At 45.6% G+C, this 25,029-nt stretch overlaps 1 protein-coding gene and 1 non-coding gene across 2 annotated transcripts in view; one reads left to right on the top strand and one right to left on the bottom strand.

Annotated features, from left to right (window-relative positions):
* Nucleotides 1–6,539: 6,539 nt before the first annotated feature.
* PCSK2 (proprotein convertase subtilisin/kexin type 2) overlaps nt 6,540–25,029 on the bottom strand; it is a 287,440-nt gene continuing 268,950 nt past the window's right edge. The window contains exons 11-12 of the mRNA XM_008588485.1: nt 20,445–20,672; nt 6,540–9,500 (exon numbers count right to left, since the gene is read on the bottom strand). Coding sequence (XP_008586707.1) covers nt 9,014–9,500; nt 20,445–20,672 — 715 coding nt within the window. The 3' untranslated portion in view covers nt 6,540–9,013. The remainder of the gene's footprint in view (nt 9,501–20,444; nt 20,673–25,029) is intronic.
* Nucleotides 24,522–24,595, top strand: TRNAI-GAU. Its single transcript has one exon. It is a non-coding gene; the product is annotated as a tRNA-Ile (tRNA).

Here is a 25,029-nt window from a genome sequence, read left to right as displayed (position 1 = left end):
GAGGGAACTCCAAGGGCAGAGGCCCTGGGGCAGGAATGGACGTGGGCTGGTCCACGGGGAGAAACGAAGGGGACTGGCGGGGACAATGGAAGGAGGTGAGGTCCAGGTGGGAGGCAGGGACAGGTGAGCACCGCTTCCTGGCAGGCTCACCTCGGCCTGAAAGTCGGGCCCATGGTGTGAAATGTGGGGCTGGCTGCAGTGGACACCTCAGGGCCCAGGAGGGCTCTTTGTCCCACCTGAGGGTCGCTGGGAATTACCCCACCTGCTTGTTTTCTTGGCAGCTGCCCTCCTTTGCCCCTGCTGGGTTCTGTCTTCCCCCAGAGAGCTGCAGGGTGGGTTTATTTCCTGGCTTTTCCTCTCCCCAAGGTCTCTGAAAAAAGCACAAAACCTTTTGTTTCATAAAAAGTGTTTCTTGTTAGTCAAAGTGGTGGCTCAACAGGCCTCCCAGCAGCATTGATGACAGGGTCTCCGGCTCCTCTTCCCTCATGCAGCCTCAAGTCTACTCTAGGAGTGAGACTCTCCCAAAGCCACCGGCTCCATAAAGCGGTGGCATCAAGTTGGTGGCCAGTCACTGCTGTTGTATCAGCCACCCTGTTGCTTCTCCCAGATCCTCGACACTCACTGTCCTCGTTTGTGCCTTTGCTCCAGGGCTTCTCACTGTGAGCACAGGCAACTCTGCCTTATGGGTTCCCATGGTCCTAGGAGTGTGCTTGGTCCACTCGGAGGGCAGGTTGGGAATCCTGGGGAGTCCATGCTCCCAGGAGCAGTGCCCAACCACAGGTGGACAGGACCTGGTGAATAGATACCCCAGCTCTCTCACCCTTCTGTTGGGATAACTCTGAGGCACGTTCCACTGCCTCTTGAAGGTCCCCAGTGGGTTTGAGCCCCAGATGCCCATGGAGGAAGCCACTGGTCAGCACGCCTTGTGTTAGCCTCCCTCCCTGTCCCACTTCCCTGCTCCCCTATGCACACATGCTTTCTCTCAAATAAGCGATGTGGCCTTCCCTTCTTGTCTCAGGGTTGGCTTCCAGGAGGACCCAACCTAAGACAGCTGTTGACATCTGCTGCCCTTTCCTGTCCAGCAGCACCTCCCATTCCTCAGGCAACGGTCCTGGTTTTGTATGGAGTTGTCCCTCCCACACTGGGTGCAGCCGTGATCAGACTGTCAGTCAAGATACCTTGCCTTTCTCTGGCCTTGGGTGGGGGGAAAGTGACCCAAACTAGACTGATCAGATTCCCTCTTGTCAGAATTTGAGATCTGAGTCAGAGAAACCAAGACTGCAGATGCTGGAGCTTGCCCTCTGATGGGTGTGTTCTAACAAGATCACCCCCAGTTCCTGCTGTGAATCCAGGTCCCTAAACCTGTGCCAAGCTTGGCCCTTTTTCTAGGATGGTTTAAGATGATTCTTCAGTCTCTCCTTCAGTTCTGAGCTACTCCACATGCCTTTGACATATTGCTCATTTGTTTTCCTTAGTTAGAGATGGTCTCTGTTGCTTGCAACCGCAAAGATCCCAAAGAGAACAGCTAATTAATGAGGTTTGGGATCAAACCATAACTTGAGATTTGAATTAAGTTGGGTTGCCCCCAATACAGACCCTAAACAAGGACTTGGGTACAGGTGGTTTGTTAGATTTTTGACTGCGGGAAGCTCAGTGTGCCAGATGGTAAACTCCTGAATCTTGCTCCAAACTGCCTTTCTCTGCTCTGTGACGTGGGGGCTGGGACTTTGCTACCTCGTTCCTGCTATGCAAGCTGCTCTCTGGAATACCTGTCAAAGGGGAGCTAGGGAAGAATGAAGGCTGGAGGAGGGACAGGGACCTGCTCCCTTTTGTTTGCTTTCTGTTGCTGTCTGCATCACCCTGGCCATGCTTCTGCTATGGTCTGAATGTTTGTGTCCCCTACAAATTCACATGTTGAAATCCTTACCCCCAAGGTGAGGTAGGAGGTAGGGCCTTTGGGAGGTGATTAGATCATAGGGGCCGAACCTCATGAATGGGATTAGTGTCCTTATGAAAGAAACCTCAGAGACCCCGTAACCCCTCCCACCATGTGAGGTTAGGGTGCGAACCAGGAAGAGGGACCTCACCAGATGCTGAATCTGCTGGCACCTGATCTTAGACTTCCCAGCCTCCAGAACTGTGAGAAGAGCATTTCTGTTGTGTAGACGGTTGCAGGTCTATGGTACGCTGTTGCAGCAGCCCCAATGCATCAAGACAGCTTCTTCACCCTGGCAGTGGCAGTGTCTTCCTGTAGCAGCAGCTGAATCCAGTTTTCAGTTTTCCCAGCACATGCAGAACCAGCCTCGTTACCATCTCCTCAGAGACACCTGCTCTAGGCTGTGGAGGCCTCCTCCTCAGACGTCTGGCCCCCTCCCCCCATGGGCCCTTCCAGGCTTCTTCTAGGTCATATTAATTTCATCCTCTCCGTTTAGGCTGTTAGCCAGCTGCTTCCTGAAGTTCTGCAGACCAGAAGTGACCCATGAGGCACTCACATTCCATGTCCAGCCCCATACCAGTCATCTGGGCCTCTTAGACACTGGAAGTTTGAGATTAGGTCAAGATTGTTTCAACCCCAAGGTCTCTACTCATTGGCTTTATCAGAAAGAGCTGCGTGGCTCAGGTGAGAGAGTGCCAGCTGTCCTGGGGGCAACCCCGGAGAGCCCCAGCTGCCAGGTAGTGCCTTTAGTCTTTTGCTCCCATGCCAGGTCAGATGACTGATTTGAATGTCGGGACAACACAGGATGCATTAATGAGCAGGCCATTGCTGTGGGCAACTGGGGCTCAATCCCACTGGGAACCCTCTCTTAGAGGGCAGAACATCTTCACCTAGTCCCAGAAGGAGGCGAGGAAGCTGAAGTATTTATCTGCCAGCTCCCGCCTTCCTCAGTTGAGGGTGGCCTGGGGCAATAATGCCCGGTGCCTCTGGCCTGCTCCATCCCACGCCTGGTGTCCTCTGCAGCTGGAGAACGCCCCTGGCACAGAGACAGAGTGGCCTTTGGCATGTGTGGAAACTGTCTATAGGGGACCTCCGTGGGCTAAGGAAATATAGGGCAGAGGTTGGTAAACTTCTTCTAGAAAGGGCCAGATTATAAGCTGTGCAGTGTTTCAACTCCGCTGTTGTAGCATGACAGCAGCTACAGGCAGTACAAAAGCAAATAAACACGGCTGTTTCCTTCAAGACTGTGCACAAAAACAGTCAGTGGGCTGCACCAGGTCCCTGGGCTGTAGTTTGCTGTCTCTCTAGCACAGGGGATGCACTAGCAGCATCTGCTACGAAAGCCGATTTGCATCTCAGAAGACACTTCCAACCTGGCATGGCTACTTGCCTCTTTCTCCCACCTTCAGGCTGGAAAATGCCATTTAGCTCTCTCCTTGACTTGAAGCTTGTGTTATAAGAAAGGAACTTCAAGCAACTATTACAATCAAGTTTATTTTTGGCAGCTGGCTGGTGCGGAGATGTGAACCCTTGACCTTGGGTTTAGCACCAAGGTTTAACACCTTGCCTTAGGCAACTGATCTAACATGCCTGCCCTATTCTAAATTTTTTTCTATTGTAGATTTGTGGCTGGGATCTTGCTGGTGAATGAAGTCACCTCCAAGCTCATATGGCATTTGGCACTTTGAGGATGGAGGGCAGCATTCAGCCTCCTCGATTAGCACAGGTGCCTGACTCCATTTTCTCAGGTGTGGATAAATGCAAATAAATGCCATAAAAAAGCCATATTGACTTATGTTTTATTCAAATGCAGGGTTTTTGAGTTGAGATTTATATTCTCTCAGGAGATACATCTCTGGTCATAACTCCACTGTGCTGGTGCCTTCTCCAGTCCCACCTGCCCCCTTCACCTGCATGTTGCTTACCAGGTGGCTTACCCGTCACTTGTGGCCAGTGAGTGGTCCCAAGACATGGGGCCAGAAGAGTTAAAGACCACTTTTAGCCTCTGCCCTCCATCCAGCTTGGCGTTGCCCATGGGCTGTCCTCTTGGGTACAGAGGGACATCTTTGAGAGCAGAATGAGGTGGGACTTCCTGTTCTGGGATGGTGAGAGCTGAAGCCTCCTTGGTGGAAATTGGTGACAGTTGACATTAGACCTAAGGTTTTGCCAGCCTCATTTGGCTGTTCTGGTGTCTGAAACTCTGTGAGCTGAGATTTCTAATCACCTTCCCACCCCACCCCACCCCACCTCACCCCAAACCACGCAGGGCTGAGCACTCGGAATTTAGCATCGCAGAGTTACCATCTCTTTGGGCTGAGTGCATTTCTCACTGTGAGTTCATTCTATCCCCAGGTTCAAGAACGGTGACTCTCTTCTAAGTTCTACAAGAAAAACGAATCTGGCAGGTTGGCTGGGAGAATTTACCCCAAGTCAGACTTTGATTCTTAGTCCCTCGAGAATCCAAAACCAAATTCCATCAGAGTTTTTTGAACCAAGGAAAGGGTTCAATTAAGCACACTAGAGATGAGTGGAAAAACTCAAGCACTAGTTGATTAATTTGCAATGCAAAGAGGGGATCTACAATTCTGTAGATCCAGGCTCTTGTATCCCTTATGCTGGTGTTAATATTCCCAGGAAGCTGAATAAGGCATCAGAGGCTGTGGGAGGGCCTGGAAGGGGGCCGCTGGCAGGGGGATGGTTTCTGTGCACCCAGTCCGGGAGTGGATCCCCTAGTACATTGGCCTCTATCCTCTGTGGACTTCAGCAATTCAGGGACTGGAGTTCTCCTGTTCACCAGCTGTGTGTGTCCCTACCCTGATGCTGCCTGACACTGCTAGCTATCCTCACCCCAATTCTACATGTTTCTGAGCCCCATGTGCTGAGTATCCTTGTCCCTCTCATGCTTTCTGGTGACTTACTCCTTCTCTGGATACAGAACCACCTGCTGGCTACAAAGCAGATCGCCTGTGTTAATCCAGGAGCCAGTCTGTGCCAATGGTTTTAGAACCCTTCAACCTCTCCCCCAACCACTGTCCCTAACCTTTGCATTTCAATTTTTAGAAATTTCTATCAAATTAGACTTTTTGCCTCTAAAAACTTACTCTGGCTATGAAGTCACCAGTTTCTCTAATTTAGCATTTCTTTTTCTCTCTCTCTAAATATAAAATGTTTGGCTATGTGTCCTGAAGGTTTGACACTGTGTGGTTTTCATGTAATCACTCCAATCAATGAATGCATTGATCACATGAAAACTACTCAATTTATAAGTGATAGTAACAGTAACATACAGTAGTAACTCTAAAAGAATTTTATCAATTTTTTAAACTTAATTTTTTGGAAATCAATCTTTGAACTTAAGTATTGACAAGAAGTATCTCAGTATCACAAGATCAAACTTTGGACCTTATACCCTTCAATATCTGTTTTTAGTCATAGGCTCTCTTAAGATTTTAATAATTCAGTATGATAAGTATTGTATCAGAGGACAATATTATAAATTATTTTTACAATGAACGATGATAAATATAGTATATTAATATTTTATTAATAACTTAAGAATTTTCTGGACCAGTGTATGGTCACATGGGGTAAGGTATAGCTAGTTTGTAATAATGTTCATGGTACTATCCATGAAGAGAGTGTCCATGTAAATCGGGACTGAAGAATATGTTTTAAGGGAGTTTAAGTACTCTCTGTGGTAGAGACTCAAATGCTCATCACGCATTCCATTAGTCACCCTGCATTTCCCAGTTGCTTTGCATTTAGGCAGGGTCAGTGACCAGCAATGGCCAGTACACAGTGGGTGGAAGTGGCAAGTTAGCCTGTATCCTACAGGCTAAACACAGAAGAGTGGACAAGAGTCCTCCTTGGGTTCTCTTCTATGTGTTGATTATAGCAGCATCGTGTTATGATTACAAATCACAAGACTGAAGCAGCCTGGATCCTTGAGTCACTGCATGGAGGTCTGTGGCTTTGGGGAGTCATTGAACACTGGAATTTGCATGAATGATAAATTTGTTGTATTAAACCACTGAGATTTTGAGGCTGTTTGTTACTATGGTGTAACTTAGTCTAGCCTGAATAAATTATATATTTTATAACATTATGATATACTTGCATACTATTATATATTATTATATAAAATATATAACATAATATAGCATATATAAGTATGTATTAATATTCTAGAAGAGTGTTTCTAAAATATTTTTGACTGTGACCCACAATAAGAAATGTATTTTACACGTGAGCTAGTATGTACACTACACTCACACACACACACACACGTATACACATACATGTCCTCGAAGCAAATATTTCAGGAAACAAAATTTATCTTTACTATGCATGATCTATTCTATTCTATTAAAAAATTCTGGTATTGACTTCCTAAATTGATTTTACAGCCCACTAATAGATGTAACCTGAGTCTGAAAAATGCTTCTGTAGGTCATAATTTGTATATGATTTATATGCTAATTATAAGCCTTTCATGCATATTTGCTAAAGCAGGCTTTTTAGATCTCTCTTGGGCAACTTTTTATTTTCTGTCCCTAGAATGTATGGAAGTATTTTCATGTAAGGTATAGCACATCCCACATAATTTCTGGAAGATCATGTTTTATTGTTGAACCTCCTAATTTACAGTGTCTAAATTTACTTATAAAACTCTGTCACAGGGAGTAACGATGTTAACCTGATTAATAATTATTCACTTATTTTCATTTTTAAAAGTAAATGACTATAAATAACTGTCTCTTGTGCTAGGATTAGGGATATCATAAAAATGTCACTTGCTAGACATATTTTAGTGTTAATACTGATGCAAAAAATGAAAGAGACCAAATATTTATATATAGTATTATATATATTTTTATATACTGTATATTCATATCAAAACTTGCCATTTCTATTAAGAAGCTGATAAGTTACTCTCTGATTTCATAAGTTATACCACAACTGTGAAAATATGGACAGCTATTTTATATTTTTGCTGCTATATAAGACATTTAATGTTTATACAGAGAGCTGCAAAATTACAGAGGTGATGTAATGGGAATCAAAGAACATTTTCACCTGAATTTTCACTGGCCTTTTTCTTCAGCCAGAATCATCTTGATATTCTCTGAATATTCTTTTAGAGATGAATATGGTGTCTGTTTCTTCAATAAATACACATACACACATTTTAGGCATATGTGTGTATATACATTTATACAAGTGTATGTATATATACACATATATACACACATGTGTATAGTCTACATATGTATATATATAGTTCTGTGTGCACCTATACACACATGCACACATAATGTCCTTTGGTTTATTTTCAGACCATTAATGTGAAATGGATTTTCAATGATTTCCTTTTATTTTTCTTTAAATCTAAACTCATTTAAAAAGACGTTTGCAACAAGTAATAAATTTCTTTTAAAAATCATAAATATCATTACACTTTAAAGCGTGATATAGGAAGGTCACAAGGTGTTAGAGAAGACAGAAATTCATGCCAATACAGAGGAGAAAAGAAAGAAAATGGGGTTTCCAGAATTTTCTCTTAAACTTGCCACCTTCAGGGGATCAGACCTAGTGCTCTTGAGTTGCTGACTTTAAAAAAGGAACTCCAGGCTCGTTTGGAACTACATGCTCCCATGGGAAGGGAGGGATAGAGCCAGAAGTGGGTGAGAACAAATCATTTCTTGGGAATGGGTGGGTATTGGGATTGGGGATGGGAAGCCAATCCTTGAGTAGGAAAACAAGGTGACAACAGATCACTTCGGTAATTAAATGGTGCCTTCTGGGGTTGAAAGCTATAACCTTTGGGTTGCATGTCAAACTTCTCATGGGTTTCTGAGCTGACAAAATGGTAACTATGTGCTTTCCTAACCGAGGTCTTCTCTTGCTTCCTTCAAGAACTGGGGGATGAGTTGGCATGCCTTGCTCTTGGCGGAAGAGGCTGCACACAGATGGAGGTCCACGTGAAGATGGCCGCTCATATGTTCAGACAGGCCCCCTTCAGCCTTCACATGCCTCTTCCAGAGCAGAGGCCATTTCCCAACACATCAATGAAATCACATGATGATGGAGTAAGATGTTTCTCTCCAATTACATTTTGCAGAAATCAAAACCCAAGTATATGGGTGTAAAGCTGTCAAAAGAATTCTCACCTCGCCTCTAACTTACATCAGATTAAGAAGCCCCAAAGCGACTTAGGAAAAGGAGTATTTGTATGTTAAAACTAGGAAACTACTCTTCATCAGATGTGTTGCCAAACCTGCCTTAAATTTTTTCTTCCCTTTTGGATACCTATGTGAGAAACCCCAGAAAATTGGGGCTGGGATGAATTCTACCCAAACTGAGAGAAATCTGGGCTGCTCTAGCACATTTTCCCATAACTCAGAGCAGCAGCTGGTGAAGGACGGACAAGCTACTTAGGTGTCACCTTTATCATGCTGGCTCAGTAGAGTGAATTACGATCTCGGTGTTGGTGGTAAGACTTCCAGTGTTCATGCTTTTCTGAATCTCTTTTCCCCTTCCAGCAATTAGGGCTCTCTGTGTGCACCTTAATCTACGTCCCTGACAAATCTTGCTAAATTCAAAACATCTTTCCCAAAGAATTTTCAGCATTTCCTGTGCTCTAAGAGATGCAGAGCTCACTCTCTGTCATCATCCTTAATTTTCTTGTTACCCACCAGCTCCTCAGTTGAGGCCACGGACAAACGTTCTTGAAGTCGCTGTGTGTGGCTTTTTAAATGCATTCTTTTCTTTCTCAGACATAAAAAAATGTGCTGGGAAAGCTGTCCCAGTTTTGTTTGCAGGATATCACCCATTGGAATGACAGACATAAAGAACTTAGAGTCACACATAGGACACAGATGTTGGTGGGGACACTGTATTGAGGCATGGAATAGAAAAGATTGCTTCCTTTGTAATGAAAATAATCATTGACAGTGAGCAAAGCCTCAGATCCAGAAGATGGAGTTGCTTGTGTGGGGTGACAGTAATTGCTAGGTGCCTGCCAGAGACATGGAGCGAGGACAGAGGCAGAGATGGGGGAGGGAGGGTGGTGGTGGGTTAATTCTTGCTTAGGATGCTTTTCAGGCTTCTCTGCACAGCTTCGTCCAGCTCTTCCTCCAGCTCCTCCTTCTTGGACATGGCCAGCTTGGACTGGTAATCCCTCACAACTTGGTCGATGTAGGGGGCACTCTGGGTGCCATGCAGCATCAGGGTCCACTCCTTCAGCACCCCCTTCTGGGGCACGCTGCCCACAAACCCCAGCTCCAGGGTCCAGGTTCCTCGGGCATCTTCCCCCCATGTGTGGGTGGTCATGAAAGGCCACTTGTCAAAGCCCACCTTGGAGTCATCATCCCTTGGACGCCGGCTCAGCAAAATGGACTTGGTGCCCATAGGGGAAGTCATGTTGATGTTCAGGTCTCCTCTCCTAGATGCGTTAACTGTGATGACAGCTTGCACGTGCTCGAGGTAGCGGACGAAATTTTCCTTCCCCTCGCATGCATCGGTCGTGAGGGTCAGCACCAACTTGCCAGTGGATGGTATTTTCCTGAAGGCAAAGTGAGGAGGACAGAGGGTAAGAGGTGGTGGGCACATCACATGAGGGGTTTTGAAGGCAGCTTGAGGTAGCAGAAAGAATAGGGGCTTTGGGGTTAATCAGACAGACCTGGGTTAATTCCCATACCAGCAGTGAGAGCCTGAGCAAGTCACCTACACTCAGAAACTGTGTAGAAGGGGACCATAGAAGAAGCTGCTGATATCCCTCTCACGTTTCCCAAGGCAACTCTGATGTCTCCTGCAGCTGCAGCTCTGTGTACCCATCACAGGCATTAGCATCTCCCAGCTGCTTCCCTGGCCCTGCACCTGTACTTGCACCGTGGGAGCTTTCTCAGCCTGTGTGCACTGCAGCTCAAAGGTGTCAGGGATTTAACCCCTTAGGGGCAACCCTCTACCGATGATTGACAGGAGGTGGTTGACAAATATTCCTCAGTGGGACAATTCAGGGTCCCCACTGGGATTGAGCCTAGTTGTCCATGGTGGCAACCTGTTCATTCATGAACACTTTATCGGCCTTTTCCCCTTCCCTGTCTCACATCTCCACTTCCTCACTTGTGTTTCCTGGGATCATCTCTCAAAAAACTGTCAGCTGGGTCCACTATTGGGACAACCTAGACTGAGAACTCATAATGCCTTCCTTTTAAAGTGCAAAGGACCATTATAAATAGAAGCTATTGCTAATATGATTGTTATTGTTATTATAAAAAATGCTGAAGTTGGGTTAATTCTAGAGCAAGACATTCTATGAAAGATCAGGAGACTTAGGTGGTCTCTTTGGCCATAGAGCTGGAGCCCCATGGGGGGTCAGCCTAAGCATCCCCTAAGCCATCTTGCCTTATAACTGATCTCTGTTCTGGAGATGGCCTCCTTGAATAAGAGATGCTCAAAGGTTCTTGCGCTAGATACATAAAAAGGACATGACACTTGAGGATTGCATGGTGTAATGGAAAGACTCCAGACTTCGGGAATAAACCTATTTGGGTTAGAATTCTGCTTCTGTGCTCACTGGTCATGAGAGCTTGGGCAAATTATTTAAGTACCTGGAGGTTGCACTATTGTGGGGGTTCTTATGAGGTTAAATGAGAGTGCGAATACAAAACCCCGAGAACAGGCCTGGTTTCCCTTCCCTGGCCCATCACCTATGCTAATATCCTTCCTTGATATGCTTCTATTTTGGAGGACAGGATGGTGGCTATTTTTAAACACACATCTTGTAGGACACCTCTACCCAAAGTCACGGGTCACAGACCCAGCTCAGAGGCAAGGCTTGGTTCTGCATGGTCCTTGGAACCTTGGAACCAAGGCCCCAAACCTGGGAGAGCTTGCTGAAGCTTATACACAGCTCATTAATTCAAGCAATACTCTCCTGAGGAACTTTAAAAATATGTACTTTAACAGTTTTTACGGGGTGCCGCTGTGTGCATGCCGCTGGGATGCTGATCCTGAATGATGCGTGAAGCATCTGTGGGTTATGGAGACCCAGTGACAGTGGTGGTCTCTCTGCTCCCAGGCTCTGGGGAAAATCATCCAGTTTGGAGGAAAGCAGGCATTAGGCCAACTTCAGAGGTTAGGGTACGAGGGCCATTACCTGGATCTCTCAAAGAAAATGCTATTTGTTCAGAACATTGGGTTCTGCAGGTGGTCAGCTGCATGGGGTAGCATAAAGAGCTTGAGACTAAGGGGGCAGTTGAGGGCAAGGCATTTGAACTATCTGAGCCTCACTGTTCTTACACGTGCAATGGGGGTATCAATTCCTACCTTGAAGAGCTGCTGTGAAGATGAACTACGATTATATATATAGTGTGTAGATATGTGTGTATATGCACACCCATATATAAAGTATATTCACAAATATCTAGACCAGCACCGGCCAGTAGAACTTTCTATGATGATGGAAATATTCTATGTCTGTGCTCTCCAGTACAGTAGTCACTGGCCCCATGAATAATTGAAATGTGGCTAGTGTTAGTGAAGAATTGAACTTTCAATTTATTTTATTCAATTCTAATTAATTATACTTGTATTAATTAATTTTGTTAAATCACTGTGTGGCTAGTTGCTTCTGTATCAGATAGCACAGGTCTAAATTGTGTATGTTGAACTTGAATCTGACCAGAACAACAGCAATTCGCAGAAAATTTCTCGGGTTTCTAATTCAAGAACAGTCAGTTTTTGCTTTGACTCATAGGCTCCAGGAACAGCACTTGGGGAAAGCATACATCCTGTTATGCAGGTTTTCTAGCCACCTCTCTAGAGGTCTCTGGAATCTCCAGAACCTTAAGGTAAGAGGGAAACACCACATTTTACCACAAGGTTTCTATGCAGGAAAGCAGGCAGGCCCAGAATGGGGCTTTCCTTCTAGACTTGAGCCAGAGGGGTTCTGGAACCTTCTAAGAAGCACAGTTAGAGGTGTGAGAATAATGACAGGAAGAGAGACCCCGGGTCTGAGTCCTGTGTTGAGTTGGAGCCCCTTTTCTATCCCATAGTCTGGGCCCTTTGAAAAGTTCAAGACAGAAGTTCAAAAGCCAAAACCAGAGACTTAATCTGAGCAATAACCATTCTATGTATTATAAGACGTCACGAATCATTTGTCAAATGTAATAGACCCTATCATCATAAGCATTCAAAACACCAGCTGAATTCTAAGAAAATGTGTTTTCTGTCCCAATTTGCACCCACGGCACTTAGGCACTGGAGATACACAGTGACAGTCCCTTTACAAGTCAATTTGTAGAAACTCCTGCAGAAAAGTGACATTATTTCCCTGGGGGAGAAATGAAAACATTTCTTTGATTGGCTAAGAGTCAGAGATGGGACAGCCACTTTAGCTGGAAATCAGATCCGCAGCCCACCGTGCAATGAGTTTCTGTGTGTTAACAGGAAAGAGGTGGTTCTAGTGTGGAGATCATCTCTATGACAGAAGACAAGTCTGGAGTGGTCTTGAGACAACCTCAGGCACACCATGGCTAAAGGAGTTTCTGTAGAAGGGGCTGGCGCCTGGCTCTGTCCCCCTTCCCTGGGAGGTACACCATCCAGCATTGAGCATTGGCTGCTGCTGGCTCTCAGCTGTCCCCTTCCCCAGAGACTCTCTCCTCAGGGGCTGCGTGCTGGTTTTCTTTCTTTTCTTTTTTTTTTTTTCCTTTTTGTCTTTTTTTCGTGTCCGGCAACGGATCGCAACCCTCAGTGTCACGCCCGTACCGGACCGGGACTGGCAACGGGATCGCAACCCTCAGTGCTGTGCCCGCCCCTCGCTCAGCCAGTGAGCGGGAACCGGTCTGTATGTGGGATCCGAACCCTTGGCGGGAGCGCCACCGCGCTCCCAAGCGGCGCACTGTAGCAGTGCGCCACCGGGCCGGCCCATGCGTGCTGGTTTTCCATGATGGTTGTCTTGTCTGTTTTTCCCAGGAATTCCATGGGTAGTAGGGTGGATGTAAGAGACAAGGACAAAGGAGGGGGAGTGATGGCAGGGGTGACAAGGGAAGTAGAACGTGAGCCACCTGTTGCCTGGTCTGAGGTGCTTGGGAACGAACACTGTGCATTTGTGAAGGCACAAGGGAGCAGAGGAGGGAGGTGGGGAGAAATGTTGGAATCTTGCCGCGCACCTTGGAAAGCTGAAAGGCAGGTTGGAGTGGGAACAGCCACACAAACTTGTATCAGGAATCCACATTTTCCTAGAAGCCTTGGGGGCTGGGGTGTGTGCAGAGGTCAGAGGCCACACCAGTCAACCCCAGAGAGTCAGGCTTGATTAGTGCCATGGAGGGCTTGGCTGCTTGAAAAACTCCCCCAATCCCTGCCCTGCCATGTGAACTGCTTACTGGAGCCGGGTCCCCTGGGAGAGGAGGCATTTAACTGGACTCTTCTGGGAATGTTGTTACTTTGAAATTAAATTAAGAGCCTGATGTGAATTCAAGGCAGCAAGCTTGGTAGAGAAAGGACACCGTCATTCCCTCCTCTTACAGGTGATGTTTTTAGCAAGCATGATGGCACTGGGAGAGCCTAGAAACAGTATTTGCCAGATGTTTCTTATTCTTTTTTTTCCTCACTTGTATTTTCTGATTTTCCTAGTGTCCATATATTGCTTTTACAAGAAGAAAAGGAATAAAATTCATTCTTATTGTAGAGGAGAAAGGAGATACATGCTGGGAAAAAGTCAATCATATGAAGGTTAAATAGGAGATGGTTGTTTGTGGAACAAAAGAAGGCTCTGCAGAGATATGTTAAACAGTCCCAGGGTGTTAGTGTCCAGGCCACGCTCTGGGACTCACTGGCTGCAGAAATAAGGCATCAAGAGCTTTAAGAGCCCCTCTCTGACACTACAGAGATGATGTACAAAAGCCTGGTGTTTAAGTCCTATAAAAGACAAACTTGGGGACTTGAGGACGGCTTGTACCTTCATTTTATTGCATATCGGTGCAAGTAAGTGGTCAATTGCCTTGTGCCTAGAAACAGGTGTTGTTTCCGGGGGGCCCCATGGAATGCAGTCTGTGTTATGAATCCTCAATTGTATGGCAAAGTTGTGAAGCTGTGATTGTTTTGTTAGAATAATAACAGCCACTCTTCCTTGAGTGCCTGACTTGCCTGCAAAGCGGCAGTCCCACGAGAGCACTCAGAATGCGGTCATTGTGAGGTGTCTCCCTCCCCATGTGGTACAGTCAGGCGGCATTAACTCATGCAGGAAGATGCTGCAGCCTAGAAGGGCTGGTCCCAGCCACACGGCTGGTTTGTGGCAGCTTTTTCTCTTTTCTCTCTCTTCCATGCTCCTTCTGGCATTCATATCAGGCTTTAGCATTAATTTCCAAATTCACTTAAAATTTAGTGTCAGATCACACGTGTCACCACAGTCTTAATGGAGCTGAGTGAACAGTTCTCTCAGGGGTGCAGAGGAGGTTGGGGGTGCCCTGTGCTGAGCAGTTCACTCCTGGGTTTTCTCTGCTTGTTGCCATGCCTGGCGCAACCAGGCACACAGCCTGTTGTATTTTTCCCCTTGATTCTATTTGAGCACCCTTCACCGACTCTCTTGATAAAGTCTCTAGAAAATTGCTTTTCAAATTGACTCCTTCTCTGGGAAGATTAATGCTGAGGAAGCTCACAAACCTGGCAATCGCCCCTCACTCCACCTTGGAAGCTGTTTCCATGCAGCCCTGCATGTCATGGAAAGTGACAGCTGCTCAGGCTATTGGTGCCCCTATCCCAGCCCCTGGGAAGTGTGGTTCATGCAGCGAGGGCCTCCTCTGCCCAGTGGCACAGCCAGCCCTGGGGTTGCTCTCTGGCCTCTCTGTGCAGCCTCTGAGTTTTCAGCAAGTGAAGCTGTGCCGGACCTAACTCACCTGAATCTGAGAACAAGCGCACTGTGGGGGTGGACAAGGGACCAGAGGGACCAGAGGCACCAAGGGGACACAGGGTCCTTACAACGCGGGTGAGACCTTCTTCCCAAGTTTGCCTGGCTGGCCCACAAACCATTTAGACACTTTCCACCCTTTAGACATTTTCCTTGTACCCAGGTGAGGACTACTTTCATTCCTTCAAAAAATATTTGTCCTGTGTCTACTAAGTGTCCTATGCTGTTCTAGGCACTAGAGACATGCCAGTGAACAAGGTTCCTGTCCTTGTGGAGGGCCCAGATGAGTTAGTGCTAAAATAGCTCTCCAGTTTCTTTTCATTGAAAACAATGCTGCTGATATTGGAGAAAGTTCCCGGTTAGCTGTGACATATTAGGGTGATCACACCTCTGGGCCTCAGATTCCTTAAATGATGGCCTAAGCTATTTCCAGTGCTCCCTCTGGCTCCAAATTCTACATTTATGTGGATTATGATCAAGTGCTAAGCACATTCAGAAACTGGGAGAGATCTTGCCTTTCATCTCAGCCTATGTCCGCATTCTCTCTCTCTCCTCCCTCACTCCCACTGTGGCTCCTTCTGGCCCTCTGTTCCCCCCACAGTACCGGAAAGTTGTTAGAGGTCTGTCCTGCTTTGTCCAGTGCATCTCAGAAAATAAGGTCTGATAGCAACACGTACCTTGACTAAGAGGCCCCCAGTATATTCCAAGCTAACTGTTCCCCTAAATATTGCAACAGTGCCAACTTTTCATTAGTTGTGCATGTAGCCGACAGGCAACTAAACGCGAATTTTGCTCCAGTCACATTGCCCCCAAGGGATGTTTTGGCGCCTGCCCGCTGCTGGTGGAATGTTTGCAAAGGTGCAGACCTTGTAAATCTTTCCCTCTTTGCAATAAGGAAAGGAGGTTCCAGGCCCCAGGGCCTTGCAGACTGGATGCACATTGGAGTTGCTGTTTCTGTGAACTAGGGCCATTTACTGGATCTTTCTGAGCCTGTTTTCTCACCTGTAAATTGAGGCTAGTGATGCCAACTCCTGTGATTAAAAGAGATGGTGGAAGTGGAGTGCTGGTCCCGCAGGTGCGTGAGAGAATTTCTTACTAGAGGTTCTCGGTAGTATTCTCCCAGGGCCACCCTCAGGCTTCTGGGGTGCTGTCTGTGTTGGCAGTGAAATGTGAGCCCAGGCACCAGGGGTACTGGGGAAGGCCTAGGCTGGAGTGGACCAGCCGGGCTTTCTTGCAGTCCCAACCTCTTGACGCCCCTTCCTGGAGCTGATGTTATTAAATTTCTACTTCCCATTCTGTTTGCACTATTCAGCATCCCTCCTGCTAAGGTGTATTTACTAGATGTGCCTTAGAGCCGAGCTGTCCAAGATGGTAGCCACCAGTCATATGTGGCCATTTAAATTTAAATTAATTAGAATTAAATCAAATGGAAACTTTAGTTCCTCAGTCACACTGGTCCCATTTCTAATGCTCAATAGGCATGAGCTATTGTCTTGGACAGTGCAGATACAGAACATTATCACCGCTGCAGAAAGTCTCCCAGCCCTTCCAAATTTCACAAGAAATTATTCTGAACTCTAACAAGGGAAACAGAATCATCAATACCCACTTAATGCTGACTTTGGGTAAAGTTAGCATGGCAAGTAGGTTTAGCCTTCAGTCCCTCATTTGGACAGGGGTTCCCAGTCTTGTTTCTCTGTTCAGTCTCTCCCAAAGGACATTGCAGATCCTGACAGTGACAGGGCCTCTGGAAAGGCAGTTATGAAATTTGGGAGGGGCGACCACCACTAGCTGGGCCTTTCAGAGTCCCCGGGGGAGTATCTATTGGGAAAAGTCCCCCAGGCCTCACCTCCTTCAGCAGAGAATCACTGAGATACTTGAGAACTTATCCATAGGGGTGGGCTCTGGAGTCAGAATTGCTGGGCTCAAAGCCCAGTCCGGCCACTCAGCTGCTGGGTGACGTTTGGTGTGCCCTCAGCCTTTCCTAGTCTCTTTCCCTCATCTCTAATGACCCTGCTGAGCTTACAGCAGGGCTGCTTTAACACAAGCCTGAGTACACAGTCGGAGTTGAGTAAGGTCAATGTTGTGTCATGAAAAGAGCTGGGATTTGTATGCAGATGGGCCTTGTTCAAGTCCTGGTCTGCCCTTTGTGACCTTGTGCACATCTCTCATGCTTTCTGCATCTTAGCTCCCTTATCTGTAAGAAGTAGTATTGATAGGATGTGCCTCCCTGTTTTATAAGGATTAAATATAGTGTATGTGAAAGGCCTGGAATATACCAGGCACATAGTAGGTGCTTCTCCCTGAAACATGGCACAGGACCAGTTTGTTGTTAATGCTGTAAGATATTCATCACCCTGACTGCGTGAGTGTAAGGGACACCCTCAACAACAGGGTGGCTAAGAAATCTATGTGTGTGTAAAGCACATGGCACATGGTGGACGCTCCATAAAAACTAGTTCTTTTCTTTAATTACACATACAGCCTCTGTGACCCTGACCAGGTCAGTCACCTCATGTGGACCTCAGTGAAGCCTGTCTTACCAAGAGGAGGGCTAGGAGGTTGAACAGAAATAATGTATGGACACAGCTTTGAGAAAACTGTGAGACACTCCCCAGAGTAGCTATTTTTGCTATAAGACATTTATAGCACCACTCGGGATGTGTGCAGCTCTGTGTTTTTGGATTATTATAGGGCTTGGGCTGAAGGTTTGCTTTCCCATGCAGTGCTGGAGGGAGGCTGCTTTGTAAAAGCATGGGCTGATCCATGGAAAAAACACACAACTCTGCCATAATGCATTTGGTGCCACTATCTACGAGGTCAGAGAGTGAACTATGAGGATGCTTATCCATGAGGGGATGATAGTCCATGGGCTGATGCTCACCTGTGGGAGGATGGTTTAGGCTTTGAGGATTCCCAATTTGGAATTCACGTAATAATCAGGACATCATTTCATCGAGAATTCTAGGAGATTATTTATCTTCCTTGCTTTCCATAGGTGTGAACTAAGAGCATTTCAAGTCATGGATGAGAGGAAGAAGCCAAGTTACATTTATTAAGTGCCTACTATGTGCCAGCATTACACTCGTGTGACACTAAGGTCTCCCAGCAGCCTGGTGAGGAAAGAGTCATCAGTTCCATTTCGCTGGTGAGGAAGGAGAGAAGAGAAGGCTCTGTATGGGCTCATTTGGACAGAATTCAGGGGGTCTAATATGGAAAAACCCTACATCTTAATTTTCACTAAGCTGGAATGGAAACTTAGTTTCTCTTTCGATTACAAAAGCAGACCACAAAGGACAGTGTGTGAGCACTTCCTCAGATTTTGTCCTCGAAGAGCCCGCAGGTCCTCCTGTCCCGCCACAGTCACTGTGTGCATCTTTGCAGTGGTGCTCTGGTCACCTCACTGCTCTGAAATGATTATGACCCTTAGACTTGCCACTAGAGCTTTTTACTTTTTTTTTTTTTTTTTCTTCCCTTTTTGTCTTTTTTCGTGACCGGCAATGGATCACAACCCTCAGTGTTGCGCCCATACCGGACCGGGACCGGCAACGGGATCGCAACCCTCGGTGTTGCTCCCGCACCTCGCTCAGCCAGTGAGCGGGAACCGGTCTGTATGTGGGATCCGAACCCTCGGCGGGAGCGCCACCGCGCTTCCCAAGCGGCGCACTGTAGCAGTGTGCCACCGGGCTGGCCCAGCTTTTTACTTCTTATGTTGAGAAAAAAAGGACATATATTATTTCATCACAAATCAGTTTTTTTCAATGATTTTGGTAACTGGTTTTCAATATAGTTGGCTTCCTTTGTAATCCTGTGTACTTTAAGGAATTAAAAAAAAATCATAGTGAGGGGTCCGTAGACTTCACCGTACTGCCAAAGGGGGTCAGGGCATGAAGGCTGGGAATTGCTAAACTAGAGGGTCAGAGAGGTCAAAAGTATTGTCTAAGTTGGGGAAGTTGAGATTTGAATTCAGGTCTGGGTAACTGCCTACAAAAGCTGCAGAGGATTCGGGACCAAAGGGAACAGAGAGGAAAATAAAATCTGAGAGAGGCTGGCTCTGATCAAGCTCAGATGGTCGACAGAAATAGGGCCGGAGCAGGAGGCCATTAAAGGGGGTCAGGAGATGGACTCTACAGTGGAATACTACACAGCAGTGAGAATGAATGAGCTTTTACTACACACAGTCACCTGGATGAATCTCACAGATCTAAGGTTGAGTAAAAGAAACTGGACACAAAAGCACCCATATCATGTGATTCTAGTTAAAGTCCAAGAACTGGTAAAACTAATCTATGGTGAGATAATAATAAGCAATAGTTGTCTATGGAGTGTGGAGACTAACTGAAAGGGGACTCAAGGAATCTTTCTGGGTTGAAGAAATGTTCCATCTCTTGATTGGGTGGTAGGTGGTAGTTCCCCGGCTGCATACATTTCTCAAAATGCAAACACAGTCATGTGTCACTTAATGAAGGGGATTTGTTCTGAGAAATGCATCGTTCGGCAATTTTGTCACTGTGCAAACATCATAGAGTGTACTTACCCAAACCTAGGTGGTAATGCCTACTACACACCTAGGCCGTATGGTACAGCCTGGTGCTCCCACCTCAGTAATGCACCAGGCTACGACATTATGATGGCTGTGACATCACTAGGCGATAGGAATTTTCAGTTCCATTGTAATCTTATGGAATCACCTTTGTATATGTGATCCTTCATTGACCAAAACATCGTTACGAGGTGCATGCCTGTAACACACTTAAGTTCTGTGCATTTCATAGTATGTAAGTAATGCCTCACGTATGAGAATGATAATAATTGCTATCTCCATCTTACTGATGGACCAGTGAGGAAAGAGAGAAATTAAATAAAGAGGCATCCTTATTGTCCAATCCTTTTGCCATGATGGGGAAGATGGAAGGGAAGTAGTTACAACTGACCAGCCCACTGATATCTGTGGGGAAAATTCCTTGCTCAGATTCCTCCAAATGGCAACCCACCTCACTCAGAATAAAGTCAAGTCCTTACATTGTCCCACAAATAGAATGAATAAATTGTGTTATAGTCACACACCGGAACACTCTTTAGCAATGAGAATAAACTACAAGTACACACTAAATGTGGTCAGATTTCACAAACATAATTAGAGCAAAAGAATCTAGATATAAAGGAAAACATAGGGTATGATTCCATAAGTATAGAATAGAGAAATAATCTATAGAGTAAGAAATGGGAATAGTGGTTACCTTTGGGGAGATGATGATGGCAGGGGACAGAGGGGGCCTTGGGATATTTGTAATTTTCTGTTTATGGATCTGGGTTACGCTGGTTGATTTGTGCACTTAAAAATTATGGTGTAAGTCACTGAATCCGTTAAGGCTCACACTTAAAAGCAGGGATTCTAAGTTACAAAATTGTGTTCTATGTAAGCGGTGCTCCCTAGAGTTACGCAGCCCTATAGCTCTGCCTAGAAGCTGGTTGTCCCCAAATCAAATCCAGCGCATGCCCCTGACACAGAGAGGGAATCTGAGATTGTTACAATGCCATGGTGCCGTCTCTGGGGTATGTTCCCCATGCAGCAAAAGAACCGCTGCCCCCACTTACTCAGGGTCCTGCACGGAGCCTCCTACACAGTGGAATCTCTCAGGCACAGTTTTCCAGTCTTTAGCCATTTTCACCATGGCGCCTGCATCAAGGACCCCGTAGCCAAAGAGGTGATTAAATTCCAGGCCGACCCCATTCCGCCGCCACTGATGGACCTCGTCGTGAAGCTGGTTCCTCTTGGAGGTGAGCACGGTCAGATGCTGCATGTCTCGCCAGGTCAGAGCCAGGCTGGATACGGGAGGCAGAGAGTGTGAGGGGGGTGGGAAAGGCAGGGCGAGAGAGGGGAGAGACACAATGATGAGGATAAATAGCACCCAGACATAGACCCCTTGTAAGATTCTGGAACATCTGTGAACCTCCAATTCAAGGGAGTGTGTCCATTCTCTATTTAGAACTTTATATATGTCAATTAAAAAAACTTTCTTGCTTTCCTTAAATTAATTTCAAAAGAGCATTTTTATTATTATTATTGTTATTATTATTTTGGAGGCTGGCTGGTACAAGGATTGAACTCTGGACCTTGGTGTTACTAGCACCATACTCTAATCAACTGAGCTCCCTGCTCAGCCCCTCAAAAGAGCATTCTAACCACACTGGAATGGCTAAAATGAAAGAGACTGACTATATCAAGAGCTGACAAAGATGTGGAGCAACTGGAACTCATACACTTTGCTGATGGGTGTGTAAATTGTTACAACGACTTTGGAAAACTGTTCAGCTGTGCCTTTTAAGGTTGTCCATATGCCTAAGCTATGGCCTAGAAATTCCATTCCTAGGTATGTACCTAGGCAAACATATGTATATATTCACCAGGCATTCATACTGGAATGCTCATAAACCCAAACTTCAAAGTCTTCAAATGCCCATCCAATGGAATAAAAAAACCAACTGGGGTATAACTCATAAAATGTGGGATACCCTACAGCAATGAGAATGAATGAACTATAGCTACTCCAAATAACACGGATAAATCTCACAAATACAAATGTTGACCTAAAGAAGCCAGACAGAAAAGAGAACATACTTTATGATTCCATTTGTTCAAAGTATAAAAAAAAACTAACCTGTGCTCTTAGAAGTCTGGTTAGTGGTTAGTCTTGGAAGGTAGTAATGGAAGGGACAGAAGGGGGCTGCTGGGTGCTGGCTGCACTCTGCTTCCTGATCTGGGTGCTGGCTACATGGTGTGTTCTATTTTTGAAAATGAGGTTGTCAGTTCTTCAAGGGCAGAGACAGTATCTTCAGCATATTTGTATGCCCAGTGCAGTCCCTGGCACACTGTTCAGTGAATAAAACACTCTGCTTGCAAATGTTACTATCTTTGAAAATTAGTGTCCATTATTTCTCAGTGTTTGTGTTTTTCAAACTACAAGCATGACTCATTTTTGGGCCAAGAAATCAACTTATCGCACAGATTAGCTATCTGGGCTGCACATTAAAATCTTCTTGTGTGGCTCAGGCCACATCCCAGGCCAATTAATTAAGACTCTCTGGGAGTGAGACTCAGATGTTGGAAATTGTTAAGATTTCTCAGGTCATTCCAATAGACAGCCAAGGTTGAGAACCAGTATTTTAATGAATGGGACTATCATTAAAAAAAATAAGTGGAATAGAAATAAAAAATAACAGTATGCATTGCATGTAGTATGGGAAACTATCTTTTCATGAAAACTTGTGTGTGTGTGTGTGCGTGTGCGTGTGTGTGCGTGCCACGTGCATGCTGGTCTACAGGGCAAAATGCATTTCTTGCTGAGAGTCCTGGCAAAACCCTGCACTACAGTTCTCTTCAGAAATGAAACAATTCAAAAGACTAGGAACAACATAACTTATTTGATAAAATCTCAACACATGCAAATTTCATTGGTTTGAAGCCTTGAAGAGCCAAAGGGTTCTAATGATCCTTAAACTCTTAAAATGCAGATCTTCTCTTTTAAGGAGAAAGTTCCAGGAAAGGTCAATGTATCTTTGAGAAGATTCAGAACAAATCTTGGACATATGGTTCCCCAGACCCTGAGAAAATGGTATGAAACCTCCTCAAGCTGATTATGGCTAAAAGCTTGATGTTTTGCTGGAATGGGATTCTGAATTTATCAATTCCGGAAGTGTTGACAAGCGAGGATCTAAATGACCCGAGGGTTGGCTAGCAGGTGTGGCATTTCTCATCTTTGCCAGGAAAATGTACTGTCTTCCAAGTGCCTACAGAGGGACTCCCTCAAATGTTTCTCCACAGACTTATTCTCATGGGGTTCATGAGAGAGAGAGAGAGAGACAGAGAGAGAGAGAGAGACAGAGAGAGAGAGAGAGAGAGAGACAGAGAGAGTTAGAACAAGGAAGCTTTCACTTCTGAAACAGAGAGCTTTGAGAGCTTTGTCTGTACCCCGATGTAACTGCGTTGTGTCAGTTTGGCCAGACATTTGCTTATGTCTGAAAAGTAAAACTGGGTCCCTCCTAATTCCCCCTTCTGAACAATTTTAGAATTGACAGAATACACTAAAATAGTTAAAATAGATATTGCATTGACCTGCTTTAAAGCTTTAGTCCTATCATATCAGCAGTTATTAAATAATAAAAGAAAAATTGACAGAGTATCTGTTGGAGGTTTTAGGACAAGTAACGAGACACGTTCTTCCCTGTTCTCAAATGTTTTACACTATAGTTGGGGAGATTAGACGAATATGTGAAAGCTACTGCAGTGAAGTGCTCCATGAATGTCTACTGAGTGTCGACCACATTCAGGCTGTGCAAATGCTGGGTGTGTCATAGGGAGGCCCCTGCCCTCCCACAGCCTACATCCTAGAGGGACAGACAGACAACTCAGTATTGAAAAAGTGAGGGCTGTCATGATGGGGAGCTCATTATGCTAAGGGAGCCATCTGTGGAGCCCCTGTGTTCTCTGCCTAGCCAGAGGTTCTCACTGTGGTCCTCAAGCCTGCTGTGTCAGACCACTTGGGCACTGGTGACAAATGTAGATCCCCAGCTCTCCTGAATCAGCATTTGGAGGTTATGGTCCTGAGAATTTGCAATTAAGACAACTCCCCAGATGATCCTCCTGAAGTTTGAGAACGTTAGTCTGAAATGGTGGTTCTCAACCTTGGATGCAGATTTGAATCATCAGAGGATGGTTAAAAAAATAATGACGTCAGGTCCCAGAGGTTTTGATTCTATGGGCTTGTCAAGCATCTGGTGTTTCACTAAGCAGCCAAGCGTGAGCAAAGCTAGTCCAGGGGAGAGCTTCTCACCTTTCCGGATGGCACTGGACACGCTTGTGAAAAATATAGCTTTGCAGGTGCTGATATATATAGCCTGCCAATGCTGATTCTGTGGTTGGGGTGGGCTTGGGTATCTGTTTGTAACAAGCACTCCAGAGATTCTGGTCATCAGGAAATTTGAGAAACTTGTCCGGGGATTAGCAAGAATCTCTTAGGAAGTGGCTGATCATGAACCTGACTTCTAACAGAATAGATTAGCTTTTCCATTTGTGAGCATTTTCCCTCACCATTCTCTTTCAGAGTACTTCTGTTCATGGCATCAAGTTCCCCTGGAACTTTCAAATTAACGTTTTCCTACTAATTATCAAGGCAGCAAAGGGAATTTAAAGAGAGCACATGCATCTTTAGAGGAATTGAAAGCCGAATGTTTTAAAGACCTGCAGTTTTAAGATTGAAGGAATGACTTCTACTAACATCTGGTAAATTCTATGAGCCAACAGGAGAATTTTAATCCTTCTACTTAATGGATCTGATGTTTATATGAACAATGTCAGGTGTGTGAACCTGAGCAAGTGGTTTTATTTCTCTGGGCCTCATTTTCTTTTTTTTTTTTCTTTTTTTTTTTTTTCCGTGTCCGGCAACGGATCGCAACCCTCAGTGTCGCGCCTGTACCGGACCGGGACCGGCAACGGGATTGCAACCCTCGGTGTTGTGCCTGCACCTCGCTCAGCCAGTGAGCGGGAACTGGTCTGTATGTGGGATCCGAACCCTTGGCGGGAGCGCCGCTGCGCTCCCAAGCGGCGCACTGTAGCAGTGCGCCACTGGGCCGGCCCCTCATTTTCTTCATACATAAGAAGGGATGTTTGGGGCTGGCCGGTTAGCTCAGTTGGTTAGAGCATGGTGCTGATAACACCAAGGTCCAGGGTTCGATTCCTGTACGGGCCAGCTGCTAAAAAAAAAAAAAAGAGAGAGAGAGAGATGTTAGAAGTGCTAAAAGATCCATTTATTTTCTTTCATCTTTGAAATTCTGAGTGTATTTTCTAAATTCTGACATGATTAAAAAATAATTTGAAAGGTCTGGATTATTTTCAGTCTGAAAAAAATAACCCATGTGTAAGTCAAGCTGGGATTTTCTCCAAGCCACACAATGGATTTTCTCCATTTGCCCACTTCCTATGAACTGTGAGAGAAAACTCAGTTTATATGACCCCTTGGTGTAGCTGTGGTGCGGAAAATCTCATCTTAAAGTAATTGAAGACTGATTTTGTGCATGATGTTTGAGGAAGAGCCAAGTCATTCACTGTGGCCCCTGCCACATACAGAGTGAGTGGCGAGACCCTCCCGAGATGGCGGCAGTGCCCCTCCGACGTCCAGTAGTG

This window comes from Galeopterus variegatus, unplaced genomic scaffold (assembly GCF_000696425.1).
Source record: "Galeopterus variegatus unplaced genomic scaffold, G_variegatus-3.0.2 Scaffold129, whole genome shotgun sequence".
Lineage (NCBI taxonomy): Eukaryota > Metazoa > Chordata > Mammalia > Dermoptera > Cynocephalidae > Galeopterus > Galeopterus variegatus.
The sequence above is the reverse complement of the archived record's forward strand: the minus strand, read 5'-3'. Positions and strand labels throughout refer to the sequence as shown.